The sequence below is a fragment of the Pimephales promelas genome, chromosome 24, assembly GCF_988280905.1.
Source record: "Pimephales promelas chromosome 24, fPimPro1.hap1.1, whole genome shotgun sequence".
NCBI lineage: Eukaryota > Metazoa > Chordata > Actinopteri > Cypriniformes > Leuciscidae > Pimephales > Pimephales promelas.
The window spans coordinates 1,342,501-1,357,500 of NC_142792.1; the positions used below are offsets into that span (position 1 = coordinate 1,342,501).

General features: G+C 40.7%; 2 protein-coding genes and 1 long non-coding RNA gene across 3 annotated transcripts in view; 2 read left to right on the forward strand and 1 right to left on the reverse strand.

The window, feature by feature from the left end:
* The window catches only part of syn3 (synapsin III), a 41,547-nt gene extending 39,327 nt beyond the window's left edge, over positions 1-2,220 (forward strand). The window contains exon 14 of the mRNA XM_039660555.2: positions 1-2,220. This exon is cut by the window's left edge and continues 2,125 nt beyond it. The gene's annotated coding sequence lies outside the window, so the exon portion shown is untranslated.
* A 150-nt stretch (positions 2,221-2,370) lies between these two features.
* LOC120470882 (uncharacterized) lies at positions 2,371-7,374 on the forward strand. Its single transcript, XR_016150127.1, has 3 exons — positions 2,371-2,609; positions 5,322-7,182; positions 7,277-7,374. It is a non-coding gene; the product is annotated as an uncharacterized LOC120470882 (long non-coding RNA).
* Positions 4,592-15,000, reverse strand: part of rerg (RAS-like, estrogen-regulated, growth inhibitor) — a 12,911-nt gene continuing 2,502 nt past the window's right edge. The window contains exons 3-6 of the mRNA XM_039660546.2: positions 8,901-8,957; positions 7,616-7,689; positions 7,327-7,432; positions 4,592-5,631 (exon numbers count right to left, since the gene is read on the reverse strand). Coding sequence (XP_039516480.1) covers positions 5,318-5,631; positions 7,327-7,432; positions 7,616-7,689; positions 8,901-8,957 — 551 coding nt within the window. The 3' untranslated portion in view covers positions 4,592-5,317. The remainder of the gene's footprint in view (positions 5,632-7,326; positions 7,433-7,615; positions 7,690-8,900; positions 8,958-15,000) is intronic.

The following is a 15,000-nucleotide window of genomic DNA, read 5'->3' on the forward strand; positions in this document are numbered from 1 at the left end:
ACACACGGATATTCATTGAAATCACTGGAAATTCCGAGCTTTATAATATCATTTATATTTATAAACGGAAGACTCGTATAAATTCATTATTGAATCCTGAGGAACATTCAGCGTTCTGAATCTTATACAAATAATTAATTTGTTTTCATTTTGATATGATTTAAAATAATAGTTTATTTTTTATAATTTATTTATCCTGAATCATGTCGATATATTTGATGGCGTTCATGCCGTGTTCTTCTTGGATAATGATGAGGAGTCAAAAGAGCCGTTGTAAAGATTCGATTTGTGTTCAGTGAATCAAATCCGAGTGATTCGTTCCTGGAACTTCACTCCCTCTTCCAGTGTACGTGTGTGTAAAGAGTGTGTGTAAAGCCATCGCCAGATCTGATGCACGTGTGTATCGATCCGCAATATTCCCCTGGAGGAATAAAGCTTCGTCTTCCACCTCTGACCAATCTTCCCTTTATGGACTTGAGTTATTAATATTAATATCTGTTCTTCTACAATATTCTCTTTAGCGTCACGTCATGTGCGGTTTCATGTAATATAAAGCAATGATTATCAAATATACGGAAGCCCAAAAAACATGCGAATTAGGACATAAAGTCGGAATTATGAATACCGAGTCATTTTTGAGATGAAAGTTATGACATACAAAGTCAAATTAAAATAAAAAATTTAATTAAAAAGTCATCATTTCAACTTTTCAATTACTTAGTATGCCATAATTGTCATTAACTAAAATTATAATTGACATATTTTTTACTTTTTATTTCATAACTTTGACTTTTATCTCATAATTATGACTTAATATGTCATAATCTTGACATTATATCTCATTATTTTGACTATTTGTCTGAATAAGGATCTAGAAAGCATGTTTTGTAAGGGCTTCCATGGGATACAGTTGAGTTTATTAATGAACACATCCATATTAATATTGTACAGTATTGTGTTCAAGCTTCGGTTTGTGGAAAAGGACCGAACTCTCGAGCGTTCTGTGTAAACTGATTTGCTGTTTTCTGATTGGCTGTTGGTTTTCTCTAATGTGCCTCCCATGAATTATTAATCATACGTATTTGACATTTGACACTTTTTGATGATTCTTTTGAGTCATTTGGACTTTTGATTCGTTTTGATCTTTGGCTCAGTGTTGTCGTTGTTGTAAGGAACATTTGCATGAATCGTGAAAGACGTTACGTCTGAGGAACTGAAATCAATAATCAGAGCTTACTGTATGAATGAGAGCAGATGAAAATATGAAATCATCATAACAAACAAACAGGAGGTGACTAGAAAACATTGTTTATGATTTACTCCAGCGAATTATCGTCTACGGAAGCCCATTTCTGGCACACAAGGGACAAAATTATGCTTTATTAGGACATAAAAAGTCATAATTATGAGGAAAAAGTTTAAATTATTTACATACCGAGTTATGAGATACTAAATTATAACTATGAGGAAAACATTATGTCTGAGTCATTATTATGAGATGCCTAGTCATTATGAGAAATGATGAGAAATTATAAGATACAAAGTCATGATTATGAGATACTAGGTCATAATTATATTACAATAGAGAATAAAGAATTACAAGGATTACATACTAAGACATAATTGAGACTAATTGAAATTATGATCATAATTATTACTTGCTAAGTCATCATTATGTGATAAAGTCAGAATTATGACACTGCCATTGCCAAAAAGTCTAAATAATGACATACTTTGTGATAATAACTATGACATACTAGGGCATGATGATGAGATACTAAGTAATAATTATGAGGTAAAGTCATACTAAGTCAAAACTCAAGTCATATTTGTGAGATAAATTGTGAGACAAAGTCGACATTAACCTACACTAAATCATGGTTATGAGACACTTTGTGAGGAAAAAAAAACACTTTCTGTGTATCTCATAGTTATAACTTAGTGTCATTATTAGTACGATGTCATAAGTCGTAATTATGATCGAGCAAAGCATGTTTTTGTTCTCGTGTGTCAGAAATGTGCTTCCCCAAAACACTGTAATATTGCTCTGAGGTGATTTAGCGCGGGAAATGTGGCATGACGTGTGCAGTGTTTGTGTATCTCTGCTTCACGTGTGTGTCTAATGTGCTACAAACTCTCTGCATTCTGTGTTTACTTTTATTTTTTATAATGTCTCTGATGAATGGAAATGCTAATAAAACCAGTCGTGTTTAATATGAACGGGTGTATTTGTGGTTTAATTGCCCTCAGGGAAATCACCTTTTATATTCAACACTCATTCAGCGTTGTGTTTCAGGATTTAATATTCTGTTTATTTTCATGATGATGATGATGATGATGAAAATAATGATCGTAGTGATGAAGGGGATGATGAAGATGTTGTTCTGCTCTCAGCCGCTGGAGGGCAGCAGCGCGCAGGTGAAGATAGTCACGTGACTCGCTGACGTCACACAGCGTCACCCTGAAGAAAACGCAGAATAATAACAGCCGGTTTTTAAATATATAATATATAATGTAAGTTAGTTTTTGATGACAGACGTGAAGTTCATCGAGTGATTCCTCCGTCACCAGAACACACGCTCGTCTGAGGCCTCGGGAGTTTCTCTCAGGTGTGGAAACATCACTGCACACACACTTGTTTGATTGACGGATGATTTAGTCTCGCTGGAGCTTCCGGTTCAGTTTCTTCTCAAGGTCCTAGTGTGTGTGTGTGTGTGTGTGTGTGTGTGTGTGTGTGTGTGTGTGTGTGTGTGTGTGTGTGTGTGTGTGTGTGTGTGTGTGTGTGTGTTTTCTCAGTCACCATAGAGAATTGCAAAGTTGAGTTGACAACAAGGAAAGGCCTTGGTCTCCATGGCAACTGCAATGTCTTAATACACACAAAGAGAATGATGAGACGCAGAAACGGACAGTGTGTGTGTGTGTGTGTGTGAGAGAGTGTTAGAGTATATATGTGTGTGAGAATGTTTAAGTGTGTGTGAGTGTGTTAAAGTATATGCAAGTGAATGTGTGTGACAGTGTATAAGTACATGTTTAAGAGTGTGGGTGTGTGTGTTAGAGTTTATGTGAATGAATGTGTGAGAGTATTTTAAGTGTGTGAGTGTTTTAGTGTGTGTGAGAGTGTTTTAGTGTGCATGTGTTAAGAGTATATGTGTGTGAGAGTGTTTTAGTGTGTGTGTGTGTGTGTGTGTGTTAGAGTATATGTGTGTGTTTGTGAGTGACAACATACAAGGACACACTTGTAGTGTTTGTTGTTAGTTAGGGCTGGACTGATAGCGACACACTTCCACTCGTACATCACAGGTATTCCTGCAACTTCCTGTTCCTGAGCCTCCACTTCCTGTCCGCGAGCTGCAGTCCTGCTGGATTTGATCCGCTTGAGTCTCTCGTAATGAAGAGTGTGTTCCTCCACTAGGACACGAGGAGTGTGATGGTCAGGCTCTTCCTCAGAGCTTCTGTCTCGTCCACCTCTAATATCCCAACATTCCCAAGATCATCATTACTGTATTACACACCGATTACAGATAGTGTGTGTGTGTGTGTGTGTGTGTGTGTGTGAAGCTTCATGAGGATTTCGCTCGGGGTTCTGAGACGAGACACCGATCCAGACGCAATAATCCTCAGAGCTTCCATCTCGTTTTCCAGCGCCGACATCTAAACACACACACACTCAATACTCTCAACACACACAACACACTCAGCACTCTCAACACTCTCACTCACACACTCAAACTCTCTCTCACACACACACGATCTGTACCTATCTGTGAGCCTGTAAAAGCATCTGCTAAATGCATGTGATGAATCATTCATTCATGAACTGCTGTGTGTTGGTCAGCGGCAACACTAGAGATGAAGAGTGTGTGTGAGTAAGTGAGAATGTGAGTTTGAGTGTGTGAGAGTTTGTGTGTGTGTGAGTGAGAGTTTGTGTGTTCTGGGCGTCAGCTGAGAGTGGCCGCTTTCAGACGATGACGTTGAGTTTGTGGTCTTTCTATTCTCAGACAGACGATTGTGTAATTATCCTCCATATGAACACACCCGACAACACACACACACACACACACACACACAAGCCTTTTATTGCATGACATTTACACACATTGACTGTCGGAAAGAATCTCAGCACTGTTGAATATCTACAGTAAATAAGAAAACAGTTTCATGATCAGGTGTGTGTGTGTGTGTGTGTGTGTGTTGTCGGGTACACACACACACACACACACACACATTCCTCCGCCAGCGTTTGATGATCACGAGTGCTGATACTGCTTTATCTGACGGCTCAGAACATCTCAGCAAAGCCACCGATCTGAGACACTGATATCTGTGTTTCCCACAATCCTTCAGTGCAGCCGTAAGAACATCCCGAGAAAACACACGGAGAACTGGGAACACATACTCTCTCACACACACACACACACACAAACACAAGCATCTTCTTCAGAACTTCTGCCTCCTGTTCCAGCACTGACACTCACTCACACACACACACACACACACACACACACACACACACACACACACACACACACACACACACACACACACACTGCATCAGACGAAGTGAGTTTGAGATTAAAACACAACAACAGAGTCCAAGAAATAATCTTAATTGAAAGGAAAAACTCAATATCATCTGAAACACTTTACCGTACGGTCACATTAATGAACATTATTAATGCATCAACTGATACGAGCGACACATCTGTATCGGCATTCATTATATATCTATATATATTTATTTATTTATTAACACATATATAAAACAATCACACTGGGAAAATGCTTTTCTCACTCTCACTTTTCAGTCCAAATATCTCAAACTCTACATCAAGAAGCATTTACTGGAAGATGAGCAGAATTATACAACACATGATATCTTAATAATGGTTTTCTATTCGAATAAATATCATTTTTCTCGTTGGATTAAGATTAGTGTTCGGACACATTCTCCTCTTTAAAACGTGAATTAAAAACTCAATTTACTTTTTTTATGAGAACAAAATCAAGACACATTATGACTTTTAGTCTGAATTATGTCTTTATGATCTCATACTTTATTTTGATCTAGTTCTGAGCTGAGGTGAGAGTCACTGTAACTTGTTTACTTTAGTTTTGTTATAATTTCTTCCATCATATTCCTCCTCTAGTGAATGCTTCTTAATGTAAGAGTGTGTAGATGTTCCTCCAGATGAGTGAGAGCAGCATTACCCACAGTGCACTTCAGGAAATCAGAATCAGTTCTGACTTTTGATCTCAATTATGACTTTTTGATCTCATACTTCAGATCTACTGTCATCATTTGACCATTTGTGTGTGTTCAGCTGCTGATCTTGGTGAGCATCTTGTTGATGGCCTGTTTGACGTGTGTGGTTGAGCTGCGTCTGCGGGTCTTGCCCTGGACGGCCCGCCGGCGCCGGATCTCTCGCAGGAGCTCGTGAAACGCCTCGGCCACGCCTCCGCCCGACCCGACCCGGTCCGCACACGCAGAACACTCGTAAAACGCACACGCCATGTCGGCCGCCAGCCGCTCGCCCTCCTCCGTGGCCACCTGCCGCCCCAGGTCCAGGTCCGCCTTGTTCCCCAGCAGCACCAGAGGCACGTGTTTGGGCCGCTTCACCTCGTCCAGGAGCCCTGCGGACGACACGCGTTAAACGCGCAGTGTGTGGTGTGTAGCGCATCTAGTGGTGAGTTTGTGAACTGCACCCAACAGAAGTTACGGTGGCCGACAGGAAGTGATGTCGAGAGAAACAATGAGGTTTCATTACAAAGATAAATTAATAAGTTATGTTTACTTTATTATTCAGTAAGATCGGCGAATATTATTGTGACTTGTTCATCATCGTGTCAGTGTTTTACTCGCTGACGTTAGCAGCTTCTGATCATGAACAACACAGTGACCAAAGAAACCGTAGAAACATGTCGCTGTAAGCGGACCCGCGGTGTGTGTGTGTAGAGAAAAAACGCCTCATTATAAGCTAATAAACACATTAAGCTCTTCATACGCCACTGAACACACAGTTATGTTTATGATATTTATGACTTAAGCATCCTTATGGACATTTTTGTCCTTTTCAGTTTTGTTTTTTTGATCACTTTGCCTGTGTTAAAGCTAACTGCAAAAAATTTGGCACAGGTGTGTGTTTTTATTGGAACTTTAGTATTTCACCGTCATTTTCTTAAAAAAATATTGTTTGCATTAGGTACAATAAATACTCCCTCTCAGCACCTTTTGGACAAAAATGTCCCCATTAAAACTGCCATTTTTAATCCCCGGTTCAGTTAACTATAAAATTATGCAATCTTTGTTAGGAGGCTTTCATTCTGTTGGCAAGGCTTCAAAATTGAATTTTTTTACTGTTTTTTATCATCAGATGGTGTCATTTTTTTTAAGTTTGGCCTATAAAACAAATATCGCTTTATTCCTGTTTTCTGGTTCGGCATACTATAGAGTCAACTGGATAAATTATGCAACAATATTTGTGTGGGTGTGTTGGTATGGATGTCAGAGTGTGGTTAGTATGTGTGTTATAAAAAAAATAGTGTGTGTGCGCATGTGTGTGTTTGTATTGTAATACCGAGAGAGGAAAAACTGCAAATTCAAATCCAATCACTGTGAGCTCCAGTGGGGTTTTGCTGCCACCCAATGGGGAAAATATGTTACTACGGCCAAACAAACTGTTACCCAAAACTCATTTTTTGAGATATCATCCTCAGATTTGGAACACAACCTATTTAGATTCATGGCTTTGATTGTATTACAGTTTTGAGTTCAACCTGATTTATAAAATATATATTTTAAATAAATTATTTGTATAAATAATTTTCATAAATTTATACCTATATCATTTTTTGGGGGGGATTTACTTATTACTATGTTTTTACTTCAGCAGTAATCTGCAAAGGGTCTTCGTTAAAATGATACCAAACTTAAGTCTGTGCTCCGAAGCATCACATTTTTTGACACCATTTACCTATGTGTAAGTTTTTTTAATTGATGCACGAGGGTTAAACACTTGTTAGTTAGAGATTTTTAGATATCGAGGCTCTTTAGGTCGAGTGGAATCTGCGATCTCTGACTCGGTTTGTTTGCTTGTTTCCATGGCTACGATACATCAACTGGCAACCCGGGTGTCGGAATACTATTGGCTGAACTGGCAGTGGGCGGAGTCACACACACCAGAGGTATTTTCAGCTGAGATTTCACACACACATTCTGTCGACGCCAGAGGTTTATATCACATATTAATAATAATAATAATCTGTTACATTTATATAGCGCTGTTCTGGGAACTGAAAGTGTGGAGGAGAAAGGGCGTCGTGCGTCACCTTTAAGAGGAGCCACGTCCTCGAAGCTCCCGCGGTCCGTGATGTCATAGACGAGGATGAAGCCGTCGCCCCAGCGCATGTGAGCCTCCTTCTGCAGGACGTCCTCCTGACACACACACACACACACACACACACACACGTCAACATGTCTTCAGCCTTCACCCGCTCTTTATCACATATCTTTTTGTTGTTGTTGCACGTTCACACACATGTACACATGAACTAAATCATTTTGTGGTGAATTCTGAGATTCTAAGTCATCATGGTGAAATGAAAGGTGAAAGTGCACCTGTCCGGCTGTGTCCAGAATCTCCATGCTGACCGTCTCGTCGTCAATAACGGCCTGGTGGCGATAGGTGGACTCTGCCACACACACACACACACACACACACACACACACACACACACTGCGTTAGTGGACAGAACTATTTAAAACATGAGAGATCACAGCAGATTTACTCCTTCTAAAGCTCAGAGTTCGTCTAACAGTTACTGTTTATACTAAATGATTTATCATTATTGTGTTAATAATCTTGAATCAGAATAAATTCTCTTGTCTGAGAATGTGGGCAGTGTGTGTGTGTGTGTGTGTGTGGATTGACATCCTGGACAGAGCCTCAGGACTGAATGGAAGTGTTTCTGAATGTTTCCCAGTGGTCGGTCCAAGCGTCTGCTGGCTCTCAGTCAGGGTTTAATTCACTCACGAATGCCTGAATGTCACTTGGCTCTCATCATGTGAACACACAGAACTCGGCGCTCCGACGTTTAAAGTGCTCTATTCTACTGTTTAAAAACTCTAATGTTGTTTTGGCGTCTCATACGTCATGTTCACATTCATCCAAGATCAAAATCACGTTAATTTTCTAATAATATCACCCTTTTTTCCTCTCAGTGTCTGAAACGCTTCTTTGGGAGATTCAGTCTCTCTAAGCTCCGCCTCTCTGAGAGCCGCTCTGCTGTGATTGGTCAGAAATGCTCATTATCATATCTGACTCTCAGCTCTTGATCACAGTGATACGAACAGTAATGAAGGCGTGGGTTTCACCGTATCGATCTCAGAGAACAGCGTCTTCTCAGTCTCAGATACACTACAGTGTTTGAGGGCGGAGCTAAGAGGCGCTGTTCAGCCAATCAGAATCTTTCATCCCTAAAAAAAGCGCTTGATTTCCACTTAACTCTCCGCTCTGCGTCTGGACAGGTTTGGTCTGAGGACAGTAAATGAATCAGGCGTCTCTGGCGCTCAACTCAATTACGTTTGATGGGTAGGAATGTGCAGAACGCTCTGATGAATGGAGAGTGTGTTTATAAAACAGACATTTTCATCCGTTTATATTCTATATTCGTTCACATGACCGTCTCCGCCTGTGTACGCTTATTGTGTCTCCTAAAGTCTGTCCTGAGTTTGCTGATGATGAGGGCGGGGCTATAACCTGTCACTCACATGATATCAGCCAATAGCAAAGCACAACCATCCAATCAATTCCACACAGACACAATCAAGCCCCGCCCACTTTTGCTCTTGTTCGGATATTCGACACTACAGAGGAGAAAGTGTTCTGGTGTGTGTTTCTCACCGAGTGTCGGGTCGTACTCCCAGATGAACCTCTTGGTCAGGAACCGAACCACCAGAGCTGAGCACACACACATCAGAGTAAGACCCAAAACATCACACAATACACACAATATTCACAGATATAGAATTAGAATTATTAGATTTACTACTAGATAATTCTGCACATTTAATCCTCATACAGAGTGAATTCAAGAGGAATAAGTTGTTTATTCACATTATATCAAAATTATTAAATTAAATTCTAAGAGCGTTTCTCAAACGTTCCCATTAAGTTATGAAAAAGTTTATGAAAAAGTGTTTCTTCTGGGTTCTGTGAACGTTACGGGAACAGTGACACTGTATCGTTCTTCACACATTATGGAACGATACTTTTGAATCTGATACATTTAAAAACCGTTACATTTAAGACACACACCAACTGAAACATTCCATGAGCGATGCTTGTGTTGTAACGTTCTCAGAACATTATTAAAGAGCGGAGGACTCTGAACACACGTTATATTAATGTTCCAGGAGAACGTTTGTTCATAACGCGCAGAGAACGTTATCAGAACATTTCCAGTTTTCTTGTGAATCTGAATCTCGTGGGAAACTTCTGTGTGCTTTTACTTTAAATACATATTTTCCACTTTCCAGTCACAAATTCTAGGAAAGATAAAAGACTTCTATAAAAACAAGTCTTAATATCTTCAGTCAATGTTCTCCTCCAGGAACTGTCTCTCGATGTAAGAATGTGTAAAACGAGACGGAAACTCTGCACTGCAGAACATGCCTTTCATTCGGGTTACAGTCCAAATGTAGAAGCGTTTACTAGATGAGGAATATGACATAAGAAATTCTATCTTGTTTCTACAAAAAAAAAAAAACAACAATCAAAATGATCTGCCGATGGGGTCCGAAAAAATAAACTTAATTCAAGATAATCTGACCCCATCGGCAGATCATTCTGCTTGTTTTAGGCTCAAACTCACTTCATTTTGATTGTTTTTTTTTTTGTAGAAACAAGAATGTCTTATGTCATATTCCTCATCTAGTAAACGCTTCTACATTTGGACTGTAACCCGACAGAAAGACTGAGTGAGAGAGGCTGTTCTGCAAGGAGGAGGAACATCAACATCGTGACGCAGATGTGGAGTGAATGCAGAGTGTGTGTGTGTGTGTGCTGTCTAATATAATGAGTGTGTGGGAGCGGGTGTCCTCCTTCAGGTCCTCTCGCTGACGCTTGAACACGGGGCAGAAATAGACGTGAGTTCTCTCGCTCATCAGATATCAGCTTCACAGAGCGAGTGACATCCGTACGTCATGCATTCAGAGACACACAATCTAAGCAATCCCTCACCTGTGTGTGTGTGTGTGTGATCACCAGAGGTGTGTGTGTTCCTTCCATTAATCTGCAGTTTTGGGAATCTCATAACAGTGTGTTGCTGTAGTTTCTGTATTAGTGTGTCGCATAGGATTCAGCGGGTGTTCGTCTCTGATTGTGTGTGTGTCGCTTCGCTCTGATTGTCCTGTTTATTATCCCAGTCCATCAACTACCTGTCCGGCACAACGGGTAACGACCTGAGACGCATCGTTGATGATGTCGTTTCTCTACTAGAACAGGTTTTCCTGCTTGAATGTTGATTATTCTCCTCATATTCTCCATTGTTGCGGCTCCTCTCTTCCCAGTCTGTCAGTAATGCTCTTGTCTCTATGAAGCCCCTCCTCCTGAAAGCACACTGTGCTCTGATTGGTCGGCTGGAGCAGTGTGTTGTGATTGGTTTAACACACTACTGACTAACTCAGCCAGGCCCCGCCCCTTTATTCTGCAGGTTTTGTGTAAACACACGACACTGTTTTCAACTAAAAACGTTGATCTTTTTATGCGTTTTGGCCGTTGGTTTACACGACAACGGTGTTTTTGGCGCCTGAAACGCAAACTTTTGAAAACAGTCTCGGTGTAAACGACAAAAACGTGACTCTCTGAAGACGCTGTGTTACGTGTTCATTGTGTGGTGTTTCATCGCCCTCTACTGGCCGGCCATCAGAACACCGCGTTTCAGTCGTTTTCCCGGATCCGTGTGAACAGGGATCGCTTTGACGATGGTGTCGTCTGTACGCGGAAAACTCAAAGGAAAAACTTCTCCGTTTTAAGCGTATACTCTGTTTTAGTCCGTTAAACTTATTTGTTGTAGTCTATATTTGTTTACATATTTACTCAAAAAAAATATGCTAGGTTGTATTAATCCAATTTTGGGTCAAATTAATATGGACAAACCCAGCCATTGGGTTAAATGACTAAAATACATTTTTAACCCAACGTTTGGGTTTGTCCATTTGTTTCATTTATTAGAAGACTGAACACGCCACACGCATGTGCATGACATCATCGTCTTCAGAGATTCACGATTTTGTCGTTTAAAAAGAAAACGCCGTGTAAACGAGCGGCCAGAACACAGCCCCTCATACACACCGAACACAACCACCGTCCAAAACACTGATCAATCCCAGCATGAAGAGCTCGATCAGGCGGATGTGTGTGTGTGAGCCTCAATGAAAGACACAAATCAGAGAGCGTCTGTCCTGGAGTCAGTGAGGCTCAGTCATGATATTAACGGCCACGTCTCCATGCGTACACAGATTTCCCGAGTCGCTCTCGCTGAAGGTCAACGTTCCCAGGAGCCCTTCCAGCTTCAGACGCTCTCGCGCGCACGTCCACACACACACACACACACACACACACATCACATCGGCCTTTATTAGATGTGTTTATTTAGCAGCTGCCATTTCATAATCCGCAATATTCAGACACTCTGAGGAGAAGATTGCCTTCGTTTGCCCAAAACTCCTCACACACACTCGCCTAAACACGCAACGGCCCGTATCTCAGCACTGCAAACACTGACTTTATGAAAACGGAAAGTCATTGCACTGAAAAATCACTTATTTTAGATTTATTAAATAATTAATGCAATAAATTAATGACCAATAAACACACACATATATAATTACACTAACACACACTGTACATGTTATATATGAGTGTTTAAGAGTCATGATGGTATTTGATTATTTGTTGCACGTTTAAGGTTCGACAGTTCAATTAGTGATGAAACACACACACACACACACACACATGGGAAGGGAAACTTTAATGGCAGTTCTTAAACTCGTTAATTGTTCAGAAAAGAACATCTTCAGTCGTTCTCCAGTAACTGAGACGAGACGGAAATCATATCTGAAACACGAGCAGTGTTTATGACACGGCACACGTGTGTGTGTGTGACGGCCCGATCTCGTCTTGAAGACAGTGAAGCGTGTGTGTGACGCTAAACTGTTGGCGAGTGTGTGTGTGTGTGTGTGTGTGTGTGAAGGAGATCCAGTCGCTCGGGGGAAACGCTCGTCCATCTCTCTACAGACTCCTGAACAATAGCAGAAGAATGGGCCCTAACTAGGGCACTTCGGTTTCACACGCTATAGTGTAAAACACACGGCTCACAGACGTCAGAGCGCACACACACACACACACCTCGAGATCATGTGTGTTCCATTCAGGGGGGGGTGAGTCTGTATGTGTAAGTTGTGTGTGTATATGTGAGAGTTTGAGTTGTGTGTGTGTGTAGGGGGTGAGTGTGTGTATGTGAGAGTGTGTGTTATAATAATCTGCGAGTGTTTGAGTTGAGATCTTCAGTCTGTCCTCTAAAGCGTTCAATTTTCACCAGTTTCAGTCGTAATGCTCAAAATGTGAATAAATGGATTATAAATACAGTGTACATATAATTTAATTTAGTGCCATAAAATACCCCAAAAAAACTCAATATTAAATAAAAAACATTATCAAACTAAAATATAGTACATTTGTTTCATTAAACCGGTTCTCGGGCAGTGTTGTGTCCAGACGCAGGGGCATGCTGGGTATTTATAGAGCGTCGCACGTGTTTCACAGATTTATAAAGTGTGTATTGTGTCTAATGGAACCGGACGTCAGCGCCGCTCAAATGGCACTAAAATAAATGCATACAACCCACACACACACACACACACACACACACTGAGTGTTTGTTTACAAGTGTTTTCTGTCGTGTTCAGGTGAAGTGAGTCACACACACCCACACACACATTAGTGCAGCGCTCTGATGAAAACTCTTACGCTTCATCACAAAGTAAAACATATATCCTCATATAACCACTAATTGGACTGTCGATGTTACGCACACACACACACACACATAGACTTGCAGACACATAGACTCACACACATAAACTCACATAGACTCGCACACACACACTCACAGACATACACTCACATAGACTCACACACACACACACACACACACAAACATAGGCTAACACACAGACTCACACACATACACTCACATAGACTCAAACACACACACACACACACACCCAATTCGATGAGTTGATGAGTGTCACACAGAGGCTGAAACGGAGGAAGGCGTTTTAAGCGAATCATTATCAGCCATTATTCCCGCCAGCGCCGGAGATTGAGCGTCGGTGAATTAGTGCTGAGAGACGGCATGTTTCCAGCAGTCGAGAGAACATGCTAAAGATAACACGCTAAACGTAATAACACGCTAAAGCCAATAACCCGCGCACCGACCACATGAACCCGCAGAGCTTCCGGCGCGGATGTTCCCGCTAATAAATGTGAGCAACACACTGCAAACAATCACGTTCTTACTCTGTTTTTCCCAAAACAGTGTAAACATCCTTAAACAAGTTATATCTACTTAAGAGGCAAAAGGATACATGAGTGTGTGTGTGTGTGTGTGTGAGTTTGTGATGTTCGGGTCGCTGAATCTACACACTGAACTGCTCCTGTTCAGATAATAACAATCATGAGTCACACACTGATGCCACTGAACCTGCTGAGTGTGTGTGAAAGAGAGAGAGTGTGTGTGTGTGTGTGTGTGTGTGTGTGTTTGTGTGTGTGTGTGTCAGAGAGAGAGTGTGTGTGTGTGTGTGTGATGATGATGATGTTGATCGAGTCGCAGGATCTTCATCACTTCTTCAGGACAGATTAAGCATCGTAACATAAACAATCCCATTTCTCCGTCTGCCCCAGCCCGTAAAGACTCTCACACTCGCAGTAAATAACCCGCTCGATTATCGCAGCGATTGACTCCGGATAAACGGCCCAGAAATGGGGCTTAAAATAACACTTTATATGTCAGTGAGACCAAAAAAGCGAATAATATTCCAGACTCTCATTCCAACACAATCATGCTCTTCCCCAGTGTTTCTGTCTCGCTCTCCAGCGCTAATACAGTGGTGTGAATAAGTGTTTGCCCCCATGCTAAAGTTGCCTAAAAAGAGGAATAAAAAAAATCATCTTTTGGATATTGATCTTAATGCCTTAATTAGAAAAATGAGGAAAACTCCAACCTTTAAGGACACAAATTTTCTTTGTGAATGAATAATGTGTCATAAATAAATAAATGTTTTTCCTTAAAATACAGGGTGCATAAGTCAGGACAATTCCCATAGAGTCAGGCAGATTTTTATTTTTAAAAGCCAGTTATTTCATGGATCCAGGATAATATGCATCCTGATAAAGTTCCCTTGGCCTTTGGGATTAAAATATCCCCACATCATCATCACACACCTTCCACCACACCTAGAGATTGGCATGGTTTTACTTCAGTTAGCCTAATAGCTGGTTTGATTTGCATTGAAAGATGATCTTATGGAAAGTACCCCATGCCAATCTCTAGGTGTGGTGGAAGGTGTGTGATGATGTTGGGATATTTTAATCCCAAAGGCCAAGGGAACTTTATCAGGATGCATATTATCCTGGATCCATGAAATAACAGGCTTTTAAAAATAAAAATCTGCCTGACTCTATGGGAATTTAACATAGGGGTGCCCTGACTTATGCACCCTGTATTTTAAGGAAAAAAATTTATTTATTTATGACACATTATTCATTCACAAAGAAAATTTGTGTCCTTAAAGGTTGGAGTTTTCCTCATTTTTCTAATTAAGGCATTAAGATCAATATCCAAAAGATGATTTTTTTTATTCCTCTTTTTAGGCAACTTTAGCATGGGGGCAAACACTTATTCACACCACTGTCTCTAAACATCCTCAAATCAACACAC